The sequence below is a fragment of the Capsicum annuum genome, chromosome 11 (assembly GCF_002878395.1).
Source record: "Capsicum annuum cultivar UCD-10X-F1 chromosome 11, UCD10Xv1.1, whole genome shotgun sequence".
NCBI classification, from domain to species: Eukaryota; Viridiplantae; Streptophyta; class Magnoliopsida; order Solanales; family Solanaceae; genus Capsicum; species Capsicum annuum.
The window spans coordinates 169738491-169761679 of record NC_061121.1 but is presented as its reverse complement, the minus strand read 5'-3'; the positions used below and the strand labels follow the sequence as shown (position 1 = coordinate 169761679).

The 23189-nt window shown below is 37.5% G+C and overlaps 1 protein-coding gene across 2 annotated transcripts in view; it reads left to right on the top strand.

Annotated features, from left to right (window-relative positions):
* The first annotated feature begins 2043 nt into the window (after positions 1–2043).
* LOC107847360 (protein VAC14 homolog) overlaps positions 2044–23189 on the top strand; it is a 33720-nt gene continuing 12574 nt past the window's right edge. The window contains exon 1 of one of the 2 annotated variants that reach the window (XM_047399073.1): positions 2044–2194. In XM_047399073.1, coding sequence (XP_047255029.1) covers positions 2180–2194 — 15 coding nt within the window. In that variant the 5' untranslated portion in view covers positions 2044–2179. Of the gene's footprint in view, positions 2195–10025; positions 10147–23189 lie in introns of those variants that run through there. The other variant, XR_007046898.1, reaches the window with a different exon arrangement.

Genomic DNA, 23189 nt, shown 5'->3' with positions numbered 1-23189 from the left:
CCAAAAGTTTTGAATGTGGCGGAGATGAGAATGTTGCGGTAGATGTGTGGACATACCAGGAAAGATAGGGTGAGGAATGAGATTATTCGGGAGAAGGTGGGAGTTGCTTCGGTGGAGGACAAGATGCGAGAAGTAAGGTTACGTTGGTTCGAGCACGTGATGAGGAGGGGCTTTGATGCTCCAGTGCGGAGGTGTGAGACACTGACTATGGATGGTTTTAAGCGGGGTATAGGTAGACCGAAGAAATATTGGAGGGAGGTAATTAGGAATGATATGGAGCAGTTACAACTTACGGAGGACATGACCCTTGATAACAAGGTGTGGAGGACGCGGATTAGGGTAGAGGGTTAGGGGGTGGGAGTGCGTCGGTAATAGTTGGGGAGCGTTGTTTTGTGTCTGGAGTTTCTTATTCGTGGTGTTGTGGCTGTAGTATTATCTTGTAGCTAGCGGTGTTAGTTTACTTTGCACACCATACTAGTTTATATGCACTTATCTTTTTTGTTTGTTCTAATGTTAGTTTATTTTGCAGTAAGCTGCTCGGACTCTTAAAAAATTTCTTGTGTCAGATCCTCCAAAAATAGTGTATTTTTGAAGGATCCGACATGGGTGTGGCAACATTTTTGGAGAGTCTGAGCAACTTAGATTTTGCATACTGTACTAGTTTATATTAGTTTATATGTACTTATCTTTTGCGTTGGTTATATTGTTATCTGTCCTAAGCCGGGGGTCTATCGGAAACCGCCTCTCTACTTCACCTGTGGTAGTGGTATGGTCTGCGTACACTCTACCCACTATGTAGGCATACAATGGGTATGTTGTTGTTGTATTATATATTAATTGTTTTTATAAAAATATATAACGACACAATTAAGAAACGACACAATGAACCGTCTTGTTTTCTTTTTAATATGTCGAGGATTACATATAATATGACGCCATCTACTGTTTTCTTCGATAACGCCGACTGTTTCTTCGACAATGCCGTCTACTGTTTCTTCGCACCTCAGTTATCGATCTTTAGTTGCTTCTTCCCCAGCCACGTCTGTTTCTACCCCGCCAACAACGCCGTCTCTATTTCGTCCCAAGGCGACAATCAACATGTCTTTGCTTGTCAACTTTACAGTCACCGGTGAAGTTTTCGGTCGGAATTTTTCCAGGTAAGTCGCTGGTTTATTATCTATCCAATGTTTCCCCTCAAATTTCTTTTTGAATTTGGTCAACGCATCCGAATTTGGTCAAAGTATCCGATATCATTTGATCGAATTTGAGACGCCGGAAGCACCCACACCCGCATCAGTCTCGTGCCGAGACGGGTTCCGCGGCAAAACCGAAGAGTTTGTGCCACGTAGCATATTATTGCATCGAGATATTTCCTTGATCCTACAAGAACATTTATTGGTTCCGGTGTTTTTATTGGAGCATGCCAAAGGACCAAAAAGCTCCAGTGGTTTATATTTCACAAGTAAACAAGCACAGGAAACAACTTGGTGTAAAGAAGATTATATTACTATCGACATATCTTCTTCTCTAAACAATCTTACCAACATATCTTATCACGAAAAGTCTAGACATGTGCATCGCCAGCTTCCTTACGCCTATCATTGAGTGTCTTTCTTAACATTTCTACCCATAAACATGAAGAAACATGTAATCATGATGAAGTTTATCAATTTTATAGACTGAAATCATATGAAATGTTGGCCTACTCGTGAATGCGAGATTATAAAGTCTAGCATCAAAGTTTTCAAAATAGTTATTACTTAATCATAATACTGTCAAAAACCCCATCTGCGTGTCTAGATTAAAGAAAATGGCATCTCCCGGCTATTCAAGGAATAGAGTTATAAAGACCAGCACCCACTGGCAATGAATGCAACTCAGTAAAAGCTGAGGGAGGAATCAGCAGTGGTCCTGATATTTTCACCAGATTCCATATTGATGGTTCAATGTGTGTGTGCAAATGAAGTGAGGGCGGGCCTAATTTGAGTTATGCCTTCTCTATTCCATGATGTCAGTTAATAAGTCATACGTAGTTTTTGTGTGGTTGGATATACTGATTGGGCTCAACTTATTGATTGCCTGACAACATTATTTCAGGGAGTTACTTATTTACTGTTTCTTGCAGCTTCTTGAACCTGGAAGATATATATGGTTGTTAAAAGCCTTGTATGGTCTGCTGATGCTTCTACCCCAGGTATGTCGTAATTGATTCTCCACCGACTTCGAGTTGAAGGTCCTTGCACCAAATATATTCTCATTTTTAATATGATTATATTGCTTTAAAAGAGGTGTACAAGATGTAGAGAACTTCTAGAGCAAAAAAATGTAGAGGAGATACAATCATCTCTGGCTTTAGGTGCTCCTAAAATATACAACAACATACCCAGTGAAATCCCACAAGTGAGGTTGGGGGAGGGTAGAGTAAACACATACCTTACCACTACGTCGTGGAGGCTGTTTCCTGAAATGTACAGAAACATTAAAGTCTCTTATCTATACCAAGGTAGTTTATATCTTTAAAATGCTCATGATTTCTTTCTATCCATGAGTCAGAAAAATGTGGGTTCATTTCCTTTGCTCATTTGCCTCCTCTATGGGCAACTTTGCTGCAGCTCTCAATCAAGGTCCTAAAAGTTCCTGGCGACACTGATAAAGAAATGGACCTTGGGCCTAAATCAACCTCAAAAGCTAGCTCATGAGGGGAGGATTGCCCAAGACCATATAAGGAGACCAAGGACCCTTTAACCCACCGATGTGGGACTCTAACAACATTATAGCAATATAGCCTGTGTGCCATCCGACAGTAAAGTGATAAATGGTTCACATCCTTCCCTGTCCTTTTTAAATGAAACTTGAGCTGACATGAATTTTCTTCCCATAAGTTCTATCAATGTAAGGCCCCAATTGGTTTTTTTTAAGATTAAGACTTCTAATATGAATACACATCCGAAATTTGAGCGCACATGAGTTTTCTCCCCCATCTTTTTATCGGTGTAAGGTCCCATTTCTTTTTATTAATTTAAGACGTCTAATCTGAATATTAAGATGTTGCATTAAGATCTAAATACTAAATGATTAAGACTGTTTTCTAAACATTTGAATGTATAAAGCTTGTGTATAATAATTATTAAATGCTCCTTCTGTTTCATTTATGTGTCTTAGTTCTATTTGACACTGAGTTTAAGAAAGGTAAGGAAGACTTTTGAATCTTGTGGTGTTAAATTAAAGATATGTGTAATGTATGAAGATATCAGTAAATCTTTTGGTCTTAAATAAGCAATAAGAGATGTTGGAATTGAAAAGTTATTAATAACAGAAAGTGATATTCTTTTTGAAACAAACTAAAAAAGAATGTTAGACACATAACTTGAATCGGAGGGAGTATATAATTCATATAAAAATTGTATGGTGGTTGGTGGTGGCGACAACGATGACTACTCTGGTAGTGTGGGTGCCGACTGAGATGGTGGTGTTGGTTGATGGTGATGGTTGTAGATACGTGGTAGCTAATAGGAATGGTGTGAGTGACGGTAGTGGCTAATGGTAGTGGTTGGTGGTGGTATTAGCTGATGGTGATGGTTGTGGGTACCTAGTAGCTGACAGTGATGGTGTGGCTGACCATAGTTGTTAAGAGTTCTGGTTGATAGTGGTAGTTTGTGGTGGTGGATGATAGTGATAACTATTGGGGGAGGTGACTTGATAGCTGTGTTTGGGGATATATAATAGTGGTTGATAGTAATTGGTGATTGTTGTGCTAATAATGTTATTAGAGGAAAAAGCACAAAAAAACTCTTAAGGTCCTTTGGGTTTAAGTGAAACACGCAAATAAAGTGTTATTTAATGAAGAAAAAAAATACAAACATGTATGCATCTAAATTAATGATTATAAGCATGAATAACAAATATATGGACAAGGAATTGAAAGAAAATTGGGATTAAGTGAAATATCAATTGTTTTGTGTAGGCTCTTCAGGATTACACTCATTGGCCCTGAAGCATCCCTTAGAATCTTGATGCCGTCACTAAAGTTCCCATTAAGCATGGCGTAGCAGTAACCGTGTTTTCTGCCTTGCTTCAGGGCTCAAGCGCGCTGTTGACAACACTGTGGTAATGGTTGTGGTTGGTGATGATTGTAAATAAAATGTGGCTAACATGGTAACGACTGCCTAATTGTGTTGATTGGTGACAGTGGTGGTTGTGGCTGAGGATAGTTGTTGAGGGCGGCGACAATGATTAGCAATAAAAGTGGATGCAATAGTGGTGAAATTCAATTTTTACAGAAATCATTGCTTGGATACCATCTTAATAATTTTAAGCTTTGGTTATAAATCTTAATTATTCAAATCTTTTTGAGAAGGTAATTTTTTTTTTTTTGAGAAGGAAATCATTCAGATCTTTGCAGACCAATTTAGTGGTTGTAGAATAAAACACAAACGACTTTAATGATGGAGATCTAAATGATTAAGATTCAGACTTCAAAACTTAAAAACATTCTTTGTGACTGAGATTTGTATTGAAATAAACTAGTGCCAATTACGTATTACAGGAACCAGGTTCTTATGCAACTGAAAAACAAACAACTATAAAACACAAGCAATTGTACGTGAAAAACCTCCTTCTCAAGGAGTAACAACTATGACCACCAAATCCACTGAACTTCAATCAATCAGGTTTTATGATTACAACTCAATAATCAAAGGAACTAACTATAGTATCTAGGCACAATAGTTAGCTATAACCGTTCGTAGCAACAACTCTCTCAAGTAGCCCAAAACTAATTCACACGTACCACAATAGATTAGCTATAACTCAAAAACGAAATTATTGCACAGATTCACACGAATTTTGACTCTGCCAGTGTTCAAGAATAATCAACTTTGAATTATGCTAGAGCCTTCAATGAATGCCTGCTTGATTGTTCTCCTACTGCTTGAGAATAATGCGGTATGAAATAGGTGGTTGAAAAACAGCCTAGGTCTTCTCCTTATATAGTAGAAAGTTCATGGACCTTTAGGTGTCGCAGTTGTGTATGGAGAGGAGACCTCAAGGTTTTCCTTTGTTGACAAGGACACAATAATTGGAATATTTACCATAAATAGAACTAGTAGAATCCTCGTGTGATTCTAACATAAGCCTGTTTGTCAATAATCAAAACACATACAAATCAAGAACTGAATCCTTCAAGGATTCTTCAATTTCTCCCTTTTTGAAGATGACAAATCACTCATTCATTTTGTGTCTTTTCTTACATACATTAGCGCATTCTCAACACACACTGCTTCCACCACCATTTTTCAACATGCATAGTACACAACAATGCCACCACATAACACAAAGAAACAACACACAGAATGTTCTCCCTTTTGACATCATTAAAAAATAAAGTAAAGCAGATATTGCATATATATAGAGTGCAGTTGTAAGTACTCATGGCCATTGAGGCAAAAAAGCCACAAGCAAGAGAATTTTAGCATCAGAGAGTAATCAGTATATGCACAAAATCAAGCCAACTATTTGGCCCTAAACAAAAGCATTCAGAAATTAGTTACAACCAAAAAAGAATTGATTGTCATGTGTGCCAACAAAAACAAGTGAAGTAGGAAGATGAATATCAAAATAACTGGATTGAAAGGGGCTTGGGGGGATGGGGAGGAGACTTGGAGGGGGTGAGCTGCATGAGGGACTGTATGCTGGCAAGATGATTGCTCTGCTGAAGCAGCATGTCATCTTTCGGGGTACTCACTTGTGCCTGAGAAGCTGCAAGTTGATCCTTCAAGCAAGCTATCTCTTCCCTGTGCTTGGCATTATCTTCTTCTGCTTCAAAGTCCATCATGAGTTGAGTCACAGGCTAAAAGCCTTATTTCCAGCAGGCTTCTTGGTCAGGCAGTCACAGTCTCAAGGTTTTGTTGGTGAGTTAGTAGACTAATCTATTCATTGGTAGGGCATTTCTTCCTGTGACCGCCTTTCCTACCAAAAAGCTAACCCAACAAAATCCGGGTTTTTTCTAGACTAGACCTTCGGGATTTTTTTAGGGTTCATACATGCATTGATCCAGTCGAAGAACCTGCTCCAGAGCGACTACTCCGCCTAGCCTATCTTCCTGCCCGCCCTTGGTTCTCTATGCTCGGTTCCAGTCGAAGAACCTGCGCGGTTCTCAAACACAATGGTAAGTAAATATCCATAGGCTAGACCATGAGGACCAATCTTAGGAGATATTACTCTATTTGTATGTTTGATCATGGGAGCAGGGAGATTTACCTTTTCATCCAAACTCCAATGCATTTCTCCCATCCCTAGGCAATACGTCCTTGTTCACAATCTCAAACAAGAGCTTGTGAGCAGGAATCATTTCTCCCTTCAACACTTCTCTAGGCATCTTCTTCACCCTTTCTCTAGTAAACTTCTTAGTGAGAAAACATCCTTCATCAGTCTCTGAAACATACTCCTCCAATCCCTCAACAGGAATCTTCCGTATTTCACCAAGTTTGGTAGCACCAAACACGACTTCCACCCCTCCCACTCTTGAACTAACCACCCACCCATCCACGATGGTCAATTCACATAAAATTCCACCACCTCCCTCTCAAATACCGGAACATTTTCCATCTTAAACAAATGTTTTAAGATGTCCCCACCCTTGAAATTCAAGTCTATCAAGCAAGTTTAAAATAAAAGTTTTAGAATATGAGTAGGAATAGGAATAACATATAAAATCCTACTTGGAAAAGGATTAGAATGCAACGTCTATAAATAGGGTCTCAGTGAAATAATATAGTCACAACAATTATTTCTTCACATGGTATCAGAGCCTCTACGATCTTGGTAGAGAATCAAAGAGCTTCCATTGCCGGCTGGCGACTATTACCCATATATGTCACCTGACCGTGCTTCTTTTCGGTGACTACTTTCTCATATCTTTGCGTTGCACCGTGCATCTTTCTAGTGACTCCTGAAATCTAATTTGCGTAGTTCCATGCATCTTTTTGATGACTCCTCAGATTATATAATTTTCAGTAGGATCGTGCCATCATTCCAACCTACCTATATAATTTCTTGGTAGGGTTGTGCTATCATTCCGACCCTATCCATATAATTTTTTCTTGATTGTGACCACTTTGCAGCCACCAGATCTAATAAACTTGTGTGTGAGCATGTTTCAACCAGTTTTTCGGTGACTTTCTTGTTCAAGATCTACTCATCTCTTGATTTTGAGATGACCCATATATTTTATACCAGTTTTCGGTAATTTTCATGTGACAAATCGACTTTTCCGACCACTTTTCCAGTTTATTTTTTTGCAACTGAGGTCTCCCTGGTGTCTAGTCCTTACTATTTTTCTTACACATATCTTCACCAAGTCCCTCAGTATTCCTTGTGTTAATTACATCCATAACAAGCTTGGTACATATGCCTCGTATGCATCAGCTTGAGAGGGAGTGTTAGAATAAGAGAAGGAATAGGAATAACATATAGAATCCTACTTGAAAAAGGGTTGTAATTTAGAGGCCATTTGGCCATAAAAAATATTCACTTTTTTCCAGAATTTTTTTTCACTTTATAAAAGTTGTGGCGTTTGGCCAAGGAAATTCCAAAAACAATTCCAAATTTGTTTTTTGAAAAGCAAAAAAAAAGTTTTTGTTGTTTTCACTTTTCTCCAATTTCAGTTCCAACTTCTATTATTATTACATATAACTCCAATTTTTTAAAGTTTTAGACAAAGCCCCTTTTAACTTGTAGCCATCCACCAACCACCAACCACAAACAAGTTGTGAAATTAGTCAAGGTTGGCCGACATTATGATGTTTATCGAGCCAAATTGCCTATTGATGATGGAATTGTCTTTCTTTTTAAAGTGAAAGCGATGCTACAAAATGTGAAAACACCAACTTGTTATTTGGTTATTTGGTTAGCTGTTGTATAGTTATTTGGTTAGCTGGTGTTACAAAAGGGGCAACACCATAACAAAAGTTATTTGGATCCTTCTCATCATGGAAATTTGGTTATTCTGTTCTTTTTACAAAGAATAACTATTATACATGGACTTTTCATCTCTTATGAGTATTATAGTTCCAGTACTATATATCAAGTATTCCATCTTGCTATAATAGCTTTAAAGGCTTTAAATTAAATTTAAGAATCACATTTGGTTGAATGTTAGCAGGTAAATTAGTTAATTGGGTGATTTTGATATTTTTTAAAAGTTTGGGGGTATAAAATTATATTTAAAATAGATTTTTCAAAAGTCTAAAAAAATCTTTCAAAAAGATATGGCCAAACACAACTCCAACTCCAGCTTAAATTTTCTTTTTTAGTTTTCATGGCCAAATGCCTACTTAGTGATCTATTTGGAAAAAGATTAGAATGCAACGTCTATAAATAGGGTCTCAGTGTAATAATGTAGTTACAACAGTTCAATAATATTCTTCTCTTATATTTCTTCACAAAAAGAATTGTTAAGTACCTCTTCATCAAGCAACCTTCCCTTCAAAACTGTCATAGACCCATGGTAATTTTCTTTTCCAATCTCCAGGAACTTTTGATAGTTCATGTTAACTCTTTCTTTCTTGTGACGAGAGGGAGCAACTCCTTGTTCTTGTTGTTCTTCTTGCTTACTCTCGTTGGTTCCTCATCTTCCCCGATTGTCGTCTTCCCTCTAGAAATTTTATCTTTCTTGCTAGACTCTAGGTGGCAAGGCTAAAAAAGATTTAGTTCTTAGTTTAGGGGTACGTTTTGGTTTGTGCATTGCCCTTTTCTTGTAGCCAAGAATAGGGGAGGTTATGGTAATAGTGCACTTTTGAATGATGACAATATCACCATCGCTATCAATATCCTTTTGAACCGGGGAAGAGGGTTTAGGGGTCTTAGTGGTGGGAACAACAACAATATCCTTGTCTAAAGTCCAAGATTAAGCAAGAGAATCAGACCTTTGGGCTTGAAGATCGGAGGGTTTTTGAGAAAAAAAGATGAGGGTTTGGGTGATGGAGCAAATAGAAGTGATGGAGTTGGGGATCTCTCATGAGCAAATGGGAGAGTAGGTGAAGGAAACCTTGATTCCTCTTGAGTGGTTGGAGCAGTAAATGAGGAGAAGTCCTTGTCTTCGAAGTAATCCACCAGTGCGTGCGATGGCAGAGGAGCAGGTTTTGAGGCTGGGGAAGAGGGAAATGAGGATGCCATTTGAAGAGCGCGGGAGTGAAGGCTTCAAGATTATGACAAATGACGAGCAGGAGAATCGAAAGTGAGGAGCAAATTTGGTTTCTTGAAGGATTTGCGGAAGATAGATGGTTTTGGGAGAGAGAGAGTCTTTTGAGTGTTGTAAAAGTTTTGAAGTGACGGTTGTCAGTTAGTGAAAGGAGAGAATGATTAGAGGCATGTATTTTGATTTTCTCGCTTGAGGATTTTTGTCTCTTTAAGGGTTTTGAAAGCAAGGATGAGGATCAGGTTCTCATGACAATTTCTTTTAAAGTGATTGCTCTCAATTAATGAACCTGACGCAAGGACCAGGTCCTTGCATGCTTTTGTATGCTTTTCTGCTAGATGACAGACTGATTTATATCAAAAATAAGTTAATATCATCAGATCCCAGTGGTAATTCCTTAAGCTGTGGTTGTGGTTGTGATTCTGCAGAGGAACAAAGACTGAGTCATTTACAATGTCTATTATTTAGCAAATATCTTCCTTTACCTTAATTTCTTTTAGTCAATTATTGAGGGAGAGCTCCATGCTTTCTTCAATTCAGAGTTTGTTGATTGGACCAAGGGCTAATCTATTCTTCTCAAATTGTTCCCTTCCAAAGGCTTTAGTGAATACATTAGCAACTTGTTCATCAGTTTCACAAGGTGTACCATCTGAATTAGGCCCTTCCCTACAGAATCTTTGAGAAACTGATCTCTCACATCAATGTGCTTGGTTCTTTTATATTGGACTGGTTTTTTGCTATGTTAATTGCATTAGTGTTAATCACACAAGATTGAGGTGCACCTTATGTGAATTCCATAATCACTAAGTTGTTGCTTTTTCCAGAGGAGTTGGGGGCAACATGATGCAACAACTACATGTTCAGCCAAAGCAGTTGGAGGTGTCACAAAGTTTTGCTTCTTTGTTGCCCAAGAGATAAGTCAAGGTCCTAAGAAGTGAGCCATTCTTGAGGTGCTTTTTCTATCCACCAAGTATCCAACATAATCAGTATCAGCATATCCCAATAAATCGAAAGTCTCCAGCAGGGTACCAAAGAACTAAAATCTGAGTTCTCTTAAGATACCTTAGAACTTTTTTCACAACCTTTAGATAGGACTCCTTAGGAGAGGATCACACGTGCTTTCAGTAAGATATAAAAAAGGGACCTATCATTTCTTTGTATCCGGTCTAGTCTCAGCAACTAATTGACCAGATTCTTCTTGATCAATCTTAGTGGTGGTAGCAATGGGAGTATCATTTGCTTTAGTCCCTTCCATCTCAAACTTCTTCAGCCAGTGTTGTAAAAGGCACTCGCCATGTCGCCAATGGCGAATGGCGAGGCGAGGCATAGTCGCCTCTTGTCGTCGTGGCGCTGCGACATCCAAAAGGCGACACCTTTGCGAGAAAGGCAACAAGGCGAGGCAAGGATAGTTGCGCCGTCTTTTTATTTTTTTTAAAAAATTAGGATTTTAGGGATAAAAGATAATTTTAAGGCTTATTTTCGTATTTTGGCTCTACCAACTTACTCGAGTGGCGACTGCGGCTGCTACCATTACCATCTCACAAGTTCGACTCCGACGACCGGCGGTGGCCACTCCGGCGACTCCAGCTACTCCGATAAGTATTGATATCTATTGTTTTTTTCTTCTTTCTTCTTAATTCCGAGATTGAACTGGTGTTTTTGCATACTGTGTTTTTTCCTTCCTCTTTTTCTCTTCTATTTTTCTTCCTCTGAAACAGTAATACAGTGTTACATTGGCACTGTAACCGAAAGATAAATGTATTATGTAAAAAAAATCTTTTTTTAATAACTTGCATAACATAGTGTCATAGTAATATACTAATTAAATGACTTGATCATTAACAACTATTTCAATTTCAATGGCGTCTTAATCTACATGATCTATCTACTATTTATTTTTAACTCTTAACTTGAAATATTTTCTAATATATTAGTGCTATTGAATTTTTGATTATTTATATATCATTTTAATTTTCTTATATTAATTGTCGCCGCACTTTCAAAAGGCGATTGCCTCGCCTCTCGCCTTGCCGCATGGCGAGGCGGAGCCTTGTCGCCTTTCGCCATCCAAAACACTGTCTTCAGCAGTTCATTGATATATTTCTGTTGATGAATGTATGTTTCGGACTCAGTTTGTTTGATTTGCAACCCAAGAAGAAGATCAATTCTCTCGTCATACTCATCTCAAATTCACTACTTATTAAGGAACCAAACTCCTTACACAACACATCATTAGTGGCCCCAAAGATTATGTCATCTACATATGTGTGAACAATTAGGAGCTTCTTTACCTATCTGCTTAGGAATAGTGTTATCAATTTTTCCTCTACCATATTCATGCTCTAGAAGAAATGAGGACAATCTATCATACGAAGCCCTTGGTGCTTGTTGAAGTCCATATAGGGCCTTATCAAGCTTATAAACATGATCAAGAAATTCAAAGCTTTCAAAGCCTGGAGGTTGCTTTAAATATACTTCGTCCATTAGATATCCATTCAAGAAGGCACTCTTGATTTTCATCTGAAACAATTTGAACTCCATGTGAGATGCAAAAGCAATTAGCATCTTTATAACTTTCATTCTAGCCACTAGAGCAAAAGTCTCATCATAGTCAATTTCTTCCTCTTGGTTGTACCCTGTACCACAAATCTGGCCTTGTTTTTTTTCTTTACTACCTCTTGATCATCTTGCTTGTTTCTAAATAACCATCTTGTCCCAATAATGGTTCTGACTGGGAACTTGATGCCACACCTTGCTCCTTTCAAAAAGGTTCAGTTCTTGCATTGCTATAATCCAGTCTGCATCCATCAAGGCTTCCTTGATGTTTTAGGCTCTACTAATGATAAATAGGCTGAGAAGGTACACATGTTTCTCAACTTTGATCTTGTCTGCATTCCTTAGTCTATAGGAGAGATGATGTTTTAAACTGGATGTGTGCTCTTGTGCTTTCAATTTCTACGCGGAGCAGGTTCTGAGGGGACCTGGTTCATTCAAGTGATAGGAAGTATTTTCTTCCTGATCATTTTCCCTTGAGACTAGCATATCTTCTGTTTTTGTGGGGTCTTGAACAGTTTTGGCGACACCTTTATGTACTCGTTCATCTTGCTCGTCTTTTGAATCAAGTACCAATCGAAACCCTTCAACATCACAAGTGGCTCCTTCCTTACTTCCATAATTTTCTTCATCGAATATGGCATGTATGCTCTCCTCCACACAACTTGTTCTCTTTACCGAAGACTTTGTAGGCTTTACTTTGTGATGAATATCACCAAAAGATACCCTCATCACTTTTATCAAATTTTCTTAAAGCATCCTTTCCATTGTTGTGAACAAAACACTTGCACCCAAATGGTTTGAGATAAGTGAGATTAGGCTTTCTTCCTTTGAGCAACTCATATGGATCTTGTCTAGCAATGGCTTGATCATACATCTGTTAATGAGATAACAGACTATTTACAACTTCAGCCCAGTAACTTTTGGGAAGACCACTAGCTTTAGCATGGTTCTAGACATATCATCCAGTAACTTGTTTTTCCTCTCAACTACATGATTTTGTTGGGGAGTTCTTGGTGTAGAAAAGTTATGATCAATACCATGTTCAGCAAAAATGTCAGGAAATTTGCATTCTCAAATTCAATACCATGATCTGTCCTTATCCCTACCAACTTAGTGTTCAAGTTCTTTTGAACCAACTTAGCAAAGATTTGGAATATATCAAAAGTTTCATCCTTGGAGCTCAAAAAGGGGGTCCATGTAAACCTTGAGTCGTCATTAACAATAACAAATACATACCTCTTTTCACCTATTCTAAGGACTCTCATGGGGCCTCATAGGTCGATGTGCAGAACTTGTAGGGGCTTAGTGGTACTTACTACCTTTTTGGGCTTGAGGATGATTTGGCATGCTTTCCCTTAGCACAAGCATCACATACTACAGTTTAATCCATCTTGTTCCTTGGCGGTCCTGAAACCAGATCTTCTGCTATCAACTTGTTGATCAGAGAAAAGCTTGTATAGCTTAATTTTCTGTGCCACAGTAAGGAGCTGCTTGTCATAGCATTGAGACAAGTCAATTCCGACTCTAGAGGATCCATGATATCAACTTTGTACACATTATCGTGTCTTCTTTTTTTAAGTACCAGATTTCCACTTCTTGAGTTTGTCACAGTAGAATCAGCTGAGGTGAATAACACATTATTCCGTTTTTCACATATTTGTGATATGCTCAGAAGATAGTGTTTGAGACCAAGCACATCATAGACATTCTCTATGGCATGGAAAGCAGACTTTCCACTTTTCCTATTCCAACAATTTCGCCAGTTTTGCCATTTCCAAAAGCAACATTCCCATTTGGAAGTTTGTGAGTAAGGGGAATTTTCTTTATTTCCTGTCATGTGTCTAGAGCAAGCACTGTCAAGGTACCATGGCTCGCTTGTTCTTTTCAGGTTCACCTGCAAAAGATAGATCAGATGTTAGACTCGGGTATCTAGATCAACTTGGGTCCTTTTTTGCGAGTGAAAAGATGCAGTAAATCTCTTTTAGCCCAGTGGTGAAGACTTTTCACTTTGAAGGAACTTTTTCTCAATTTTTTTGTCCATTGGTTATTAACAAAATTGAAGTTCTTTTGTTTAGCTCTGATTTGTGGAGGGCACTGTTTTTATGATGTCCTTCTTTGCCACAAGCAGTGGACACCATAAACATGGAGGAGTTAGTCTGTGGATCTTTGCAAGTTTTAGGTTTAAATTCTAGCCCATGTTTTGAGGTGGATTGACGGTTTTAAATGTGGGAGAGTAAAGTGGAGGATTTGGTCGACTTCTGATTGTGTTCCACTCAAGCTTAGCTCGATTCAGCTCTTTTAGCAGTGCATTGTTTTGGAGGTTGACATTTAATTTTGATGTCTTCTTCCAAGTTTTGCTGAACAATAGTAGCTTTATTCTTTCCTTTTTCCGAAAAACTCTTTTGAGGGAGTTCTTTTAAAACATTCAGTCTCTTCCTCAAGATTTTCATAATCCAACCTCAGAGATGCAGTCATTCATTAAATATTCTTTACTAGAAAAAGCGAAGTAATATGCATCTATAAGATCAGATGAGAGAGATTCAGGTTTCTTTTTAGAGTACTTTTGCAGATTGGGTTCATGATCAGAAAAACATACCTTAGTTTCCTCTTGTTCAGTGTCATTGTCAGAATCAAATCCACCTATAAGACCAAGTATGGTTTCTTTTGAAGTTTCTTTGTCATGCTCATCCTCAGTGTCACTCATGGCCAAGAGTGCTAGAGTGTCTCCATCTTTTGCTTCAACCATGGCCAGTAAGGATTGAATGTTGGGATCATCCTCATCAGCTTCATCTGTAAGCTCTCCTTTGATCTCTTGGTTTCTCATTGATATCCTTTTTATGTTCTGCAACCCATAGAGGGCAAAATTTAATATAGTGCTCAGGATTATCACACTTGTGACATATTTAGTATCCTTCTCTTGAGTTTTTTGGAGTTTTTCTCTGAAGTTTTGACCTCTCTTGACAATGCGCTGGAACTTCCTGGTTACTAAAACTAGGTTCTCTTTTTCAAAGTCTAACACTTTCAGTGGCTTTGATAGATAATCTTCTCTTTTCTTTTGGTGCCAATATCCTTTTCTTGATTTTTCTTCAGTTCATAAATTGTTAGGTTGTCAATAAGTTCATCCATTACTAGGGTGTCAAGGTCTCTAGCTTCTGTGATGGCTTACACCTTACTTTCCATGACTCAGGCAACATACTCAAATGTTCTCGAACAACCTTACCAGTAGGAATAAGTTCTCCTAAGGAATAGATTTCATTAAGATTAGTAGTATACCTTGCATGCGTGTCCTATAAAGTTTCTCCTCCTTTCATCCTAAACAGTTCATTTTTCCTATTCAGATCATCAATTTTGGCGTTCTTGACAGCAGAATTACATTTCATGGGCAGTTTGGAGTGTCCCTTATTTGTTGGCATCTTGACATAAGGAAATCCTGTTATATTCATTAGGCCTTATGCCACAAATCAGGATCTTCTTTGCCTTAGCATTGTTTTGAAATTTCTACCTTATTAGCAGCATCCCTATCTCTTCTTTCCTTGGGAAGCTGTTCCTTTCCATCTGCAGAAGCCTTCATGGAATAGTAGGTCCATCTAGTACACCATTCTCTAGATCAGCACTTTCACCAGTGATGTGGTCCATCATTCTATTCTTCTACCATCTATAGTACTTGCTATTTAACAGTGGTGGTCTTGTTTGTGAGGCACCTTTCTGAGCAGTTAGGGGAGCAACCATAAGATCCTTTTAATGAAAAGACCTGCTCTTATACCAATTGAAAAGAACTAGTGTCAACTGCGTATTACATGAACCATGTTTTTATGCAACTGAAACACAAAAAACTATAAAATAGCCAAGCAATTTTACGTGGAAAACCTCCTAGCTCAAGGAGTAACAACCACGACCACTAAATCCACTAAATAATCAATAATCAAAGGGACTAACATACACAATAGTCAACTATAACTGTTCTTAGCAACATCTCTCTCAAGAAGCCAAATCTACTTCTTGTTACAAGCCTTACCAATTAAGTCACACGTACTACCACAATAGATTAGCTATAACCCAATAACTAAATTATTACACAAACTCACACGAATTCTAACTCTACCAGTGATCAAGAATAATCCACTTTGAATTATGCTTGAGCCTTCAATGGATGCCTGCTTGATTGTTCTCCTACTGCTGGAGAATAATGCCTTCTCCATGTATGCAATAGCTGATTGAAAAAGTACTTAGGTCCTCTCTTGATATAGTAGAAAGTTCATGGGCCTTTAGGTGTCTCAGTCGTGTATGGAGAGAAAAGACCTCAAGGTTTTCCTTTGTTGATAAGGGTACAATTGTTAGAATATGAGGAGGACTAAGAATAGTATATAGAATTCTATTTGGAAAAGGATTGTAATATCAATATCCTAGTTGTAAAAGGCGTCTGATTAGTGTCTTCAAATAGGGTCTCATTGTAATAATTTAAATACAACAATTGTATAATATTCTTCTCCAATATTTCTCACACTTCTGCAAATTGGGTCTTTATGGCTGTGCATGAACCTCATTGTAAATTTCACTGCTTAACTTTGGTGTAGGTCCTAATTTCTGAAAATGCTTTTCTCTGCACCCTCTGTCACTCATGGTTGAGGAAAGGACTCCCAAATGAAACTCAGTCCCAATACATGGATGGGATAAGATCTCTTCCTAGACCCTTGCTGCTAGCTCCACAAGATACCGAGTCTCCTGTGAAAAAGAATGGGGATAAAGAAGAAGAGAAAGAGGATGGGGAATCTGTTGAGCATTTATCTCCGAAAGAACTTGTGTAAAGACATGTAAAGTGCGCTAAAAGGATTTGATCACGAGTAAGGGAAGAAAGGCTTAGACAGATAGCAAGATACAAAACCAGACTTGCTCTTCTTCTCCCTCCAATTTTAGAGTAGCAATTTAGAAATGGAACTTGTGTGTGATAATCAAACGACTCTTCATATCTCATCAAATCCGGTATTTCATATGAGGACTAAGCACATTGAGATTGATTGTCACTTTGTGAGAGAAAAGATACTTTTCAAAGATATTGTTACAAAATAAGTGAAATCGAGTGGTCAGCCTGCAGATATTTTCACCAAGTCCCTCACTAGTTTTCTTATTAATTACATTTGTAACAAGCTCGGTATATATGACTTGTATGCACTAGCTTAAGGGGGTGCTAGAATATGAGTAGGAACAGAAATAGTATATAAATTATACTTGGAAAAGGATTGTAATGTCAGAGTCCTAGTTGGAAAAGGAATCTAATGTAGTGTCTATAAATAGGATCTCAATGTAATAATTTAGATACAACAATCCAATAATATTCTTCTCCATTATTTCTTTTTTTTTTGAAACTATTCTTCTCCATTATTTCTCACAACAATAATTGGAGTATTTACCATAAATAGAACAAGTGGAATCCTTGTGTGATTCTACTTACCAAAATAAGAATCATGTGACACATAAGCCTATTTGACAATCATCAAAACACACAGAAATCAAGAACAGGATTCTTCATGATTGATTAAGATTCAGGTCCTCACTAAGTGCAAACAAATACAAATGAGGCTTTATCGTGGCTTCCCCCATAGCTAATCTCACTGTAAGGTATACATTTCTTGGGCTTTGCTAACCCAACCTCATATGAGAAGATCATGGCTGGCCTTCTTTGAAATCTCTGACTGAATGACTACATAGTAATTTTTTTCTTTGCGTCTCCCATCCTGTCTTTGTACATGATTAAGAAAAATTGAGATGTTCTCCTTGTACACAACAACTTGAGGAGGTTCTGGAGGTCTTCAAATTCTCAATCGTGTAGATATATCTAAACATAAAATCCCAGATGAATCTCCCTTCCATTCGATGTATGCCGTGCGACATTTGTCATATGTTGACAAGAAATCCTGAAAAATGCAGGGAGCTGTTGATCAAAGGAACCTTCCCACAACATGTGTCCATAAATTAAAATTAACCTGGGTTCCATTCTCCACCTTGAAGTTAATATTTCCGAAGAACTATATTTTTATTATTCTCCTTCATAGGCTTCAACCATATGGAATGTACATCTAAGTACTCCTACAATTCCCTTCATGAATCCCATAGTTGTTTGCTCCCATAATGCCTTATACTCTGTGCAAATTTCCAAATTCATTTTTACGGCATCATTAAAATCCTCAATTCTCACTCCTCGAACCCTTCTTTGATCCTCATCTCTATTCGCTTCCCTCCACTTTCAACTTTGCAGTGAATCCTTTGATTTCATATGCCTATTTTCTTTTCCAGAATCCTTAAATCTTTTTGCCCACCCTTTTAGAAACCTGAACGTTGCTCATTTTCTTCTCCTTCTCATCCTCCCATCAACTGTTTGCGACTTGTTAAAGTTGATCCCTATTCCCTCTACATCTTGTTACTACTTCACGCTAAGTTGCTTGGACTCGGGTGTGGGTATTCGAGATGGGTGTGGATCAGAGAGTCGGATTCGTCAAAATTTAGATTTTACGATTCGGGGGTGCGAATTCGAGTATGGATACGGGTGTCGGGATTCAACTAAAAGAATCAAATATTATAAATATAAAGTTATAAATATATTCTAAAAATTTGTTATTGAACAAAAACAAAAAAGCATCCCAACGTAAAACGTTAATTCAAAACTAACAACACAAAAAGTATTGTCCACTATCAAATTACTTAAGTTAGCTACTCTTCCGCATCTTCTTCAACTTCTTTCAAATCTTCAAATTCTTCCTAGCTTGGTTAAACTATTAATTGTCTCGTCAACATCAAATTGATCCTCCACCTAAATAAATTAAAAAGAATAGATATATTAAAAGGTTTTTATATAAAGAGAGAAATATTATCATGCAAAATAAATAATTGAGGAAAATAATAAAGAAAATGTACACACACCTACATCCCAATACTTGCTCGGCCCATTTTTATATTTCTCTTTCTTGCAAGATAGCAATCGTAGATTGTAATGTACAAACACTAAATTTTCAGCTTTTGAAGTTGCTAACTTTTTTCTCTTGATGTTGTGAATCAAAGAATACGTGTTTCAATTTCTTTCACAACAAGAGGAAGAAGTCGGTTGATCAAGCAACTTGGAAGCTAATTGTTGCAAAAGTGGAGTCGAGACACCATGATTTGGCCACCAAGAATGAGGATCTTCATACACACTCCAATCACATAAGGCTCACCAAAATAAACACTCTCGCTACAAAAATTTCCATATTTCAATGAGACTTGTTTCATTTCATTAGAATCTTTAAAGTACCTTTGAAAGCAGTTGATTCTATTTGATGAAATTTTTATATCTTCATTAGGAGCTAGCTGTTGAATCCCACTCTTTCCATGAAGCCATGACACATGATAGTATTTGGGCACCATACAATATGGAGGGGTATTGCTTTTGTTCAACCTAGCCACAAGAACACTGTGAATAGAATAAAAAAAGGTTGATTGGCCGAAAATGAGATCTTCCCCCTTCATGCTCAAAGATTATTTTCTTAACCTACTCAATCATTAAGTCCTGCATATCATAAATGAGATGTCATTTCGAACCATCTAAATCAGCATCTCTCAGCATATTTGCAATAGGTTCCTTAAATTTCAAAAAGTAGTCAAAACTATCCCACTTCTCATCATTCATTATAAAGGATTTTATTTCACGAGTTTTGGCTTAACTTCCCTAATCCCCTTTATAATTCTTCTATTCATCATCCCTAACCATTTTCTCTAAAGAAGATTTTCACTTTGCGAACACGGGTTGTCATAAAAATGTATGAGACAAATCTTATTTCACCAACTTTCAATAAAGACAAATCTGAATGCTTTTGAAAAATCGCATGTGCCAAGTCATGATACACAACAAAGTTCTTCAAATTACTTATTTCACTAAGTAACTCTAAGATCCATTTGCAATTAGTAAAGTGAGATGGTTTATTAGACGGTTGACATGTACTTTTCAAAGCTAGATTCAAACAATGAACAACACAAGGAGTTCAAAATATGAGGAATTTTTTTCTCCACCATAGAACGAACAAGTTTCATATTACTTGCGTTATCCGTGATAAATTGAACAACATTATTTGGACCTACTTTTTCTATTACTTCAATAAACAAATTATCAATATATTCTCCATCCTTCGTGATCCCACTAGAATTTATTGAATTTAAAAGCGTTGAGCCCCCACTAGATGATGCTAACAAATCGACAACCCTTTCTTTTTTATGTATCTTTAATTGGTTGCAACTTCTTATCAATGTGAGTCTTTTCTTGAGCGAAAAGAGTTGTTCTCAACCTATTATATGATGAGGGAATATAGTCCGGAACGGAATTTTCAGCTAAAAACTTCGAATATTTTTTAAAAATATGGAGAATTTGCAAAATTGAATGATAAACCTGATGCATAGAACATTCTAGCTGCTACTTTGTCGGCAATATTCCTCTCATGGATCTTGAAAGATTTTCTTATAGCTCCACTTTCTGAACTCTTTTTTTTTTATGTTGAAGTAACTCAGTACCCTCCGGAAGAGATATATATCTAGTTTTTTTCTTGCATCAACTTGAACTGAAGATTTTTTCTTTTCAGCTTGTTTGTGCTCCATCTTCAAAATCCTCAATGTATCATCTTGAACTTCGCTATATATTTGAACTCCATGACCTGATAATTTTAAGAGATGTGCTTTAACTCTATTATATGATCCAGAAACTTGTTTATTGCAATAGTTACATGATCATGTTCTATTTCTACCACCATTGGGAGAAATTGAAATTACTTTTACATGATTCCATAATGGCTTGTCATCAAAATCTATTCCTACACTTTTTGTTGGTCTCATAGGACCCTTTTTCTTTTGACCTATGTTGCATGGACTCTTCAAAAATGTCGGTAGGTATGTGTCGGATCCTTCAAAATAGTGTATGCTTGAAGGATCCGACACGGGTGCGGCAACATTTATGGAGAGTCCGAACAACTTAGCTTTTGACCACCCGATGCAATGATGCCATATTATTTGATAAAGAATGACCCAAATTTTTTTAGGTTAACATTTTTTTGACAAAGGTTCTATTTATAATGTTATTGATAAATAAATTTTAGACTTTTCCCAATTTTAAATCAATTTATTTTTCCTCGACATAAATGGATTAGGATTTACTTTTTTAGTTACTTTTGCCATTGGTTTTACTTTTCAATTAAGAGTAGTATTAGTGTTAGGAATTTCTTTAACTTACGTGTATTTACCTAAAAAATAAATTTAAGTATAATTAGTACTTTTTCAATACTAGGTAACTGTTGTCAAAATATTATTTTACTATATAAAATTATATATAATTATATATTTATTGTTTTTATTAAAAAAAATATAACGACACAATTAAGAACCGACACAATGAACCGGCATGTTTTCTTTTTAATATGTAGAGGAATATATAATATAACGCTGTCTACTGTTTTCTTCGACAACGCCTTCTACTGTTTCTTCCCACCTCAATCATCGATCATCAGTTGCTTCTTCCCCAGCTGTGTCTGTTTCTACCCCGCCAACAACGCGTTCTCTGTTTATTCCCCAGCCGACAATCGACATGTCTCTTTTTTGTCAACTTTACAATCGTCGGTCAGAATTTTTCCAGGTAAGTCGCCTGTTTATTATCTATCCAGTGTTTCCCCGCAAATTTCTTCTTAAATTTGGTCAAGGTATCCGCAATTGTTTGACCGAATTTGAGATGCCGGAAGCACCCGCACCTGCGTCAGTCTCGTGTCGAGACGGGTTCGGTAGCAAATCCCAAGATTCCGCGCAACATAGCTTCACCCTCTTTACCTGCTTCCGCTTTGGAATTTCATTCCAGCGTTGTGACTTTCTGGCCAAATGTTAGCAGCAGCATTCACCTGATTTCTGCTAATCTTCGCTGTCAATGCACCAATTCTCGCCATCTGGGTTCTTTAGTCTCTGGCCCGCCTCAGTTGCCCATCATTTTTTACCACCTCCTTTCTTGCGCAGTTCATAGGGAGTTCTAACCTGCTAATGGTGGACTTGGATTTTGAAACAATGGCACCTGACTGATTTTCTCCTATTGCTTCGTCACCATCAAATTAGATTCTTGTCTTCATTTGCTTCCTTGCCTGCTCTGCTGGACTCTCTGACCTTCAAAATCAGTATCAAGTTGTAGTTTGTCGACCTTTCTCCAGCAACCTCCTGCAGCTTTGTTTGATCTGGTATCTATAGCTGCTTCACCTTTAACTTGGTTTGGGAGCAAGAAGACACTGCAAATGGCAACATCAACAACAACATGCCTAGTATACTCCCACAAAGTGGGGTTTGGGGAGGGTACAGTATATGCAGTCCGTACCACTACTTCAGGATGAGCTAGAGAGGCTGTTTCCGATAGACACCAGGCTGAAGACAGAAATACAATCTGGAAAAGGGCATAATATAACAAGAAGAAACAATAGGTTGTAGTAACAAGACAACAGATGATACCAGGAACTAGACTACCACAAAGTAATACAATACTCGATCTATCCGAAATAACAAACATCAAAACTTCAAGACCAAGACACTGCAAATGACGTTTTGATTAAAATTCTGATGTGGACTCTTCTAGTTTAGGATTTATGGGCATTCACAGCAATTGCTTTTCTGGACATTTTGGAGCATGATCCAACATTGGACCATTCTTCGTTTGGATCAGTTACCCATGAATCTGGTGAAGGTGTTTTCATACTTAAAAGGAAAACATTTTTTTTGAGAGTGGGTGTAATGAAACTACATAGTATTTAACTTTGATCCCCAAAGCATTAACAACAACAACTGTTAGAAGATGAGTAGGAATAGGAATAACATATTAAATCCTACTTGGAAAAGGATTGTAATGTAGTGTCCTATTAAGGGAAAGTATTGGAATGTATTGTCTATAAATAGGGCCTCAATGTAATAATGTAGTTACAACAATTCAATAATATTTTTCTCTTATATTTCTCACATGGTATCAGAGTTTCCACGATCTTGGTAAAGAATAAAAAAGTTTCCGCTGCCGGCGGGCGGCTATAATCCATATATGCCGCCCGTCTGGCCAATGATTATGTTAGCAAAAGTTGGGTCACTGACTCATTGTGTATCTTTCTAGTGACTATTTTCTTATATCTTTGCGTAGCACCATGCATCTGTCCGGTGACTACTTTTTCATATCTATTTTTCTTAGCACCGTACTTCTTTTCAGTGACTATTTTCTCATATCTGATTTGCGTAGCACCGTGCATCTTTTCGGACTACTGTCTCATATCTGAGTTGCATAGCACCATGCATCTTTCTGGTGACTCTTCTGATTTAATTTACATAGTTCCGTACGTCTGTCCGGTGACTCCTCAGATTTTTTCAGCAGGGTCGTGCCATCATTCCTATCCTGCCCATATAATTTCTCTATTCC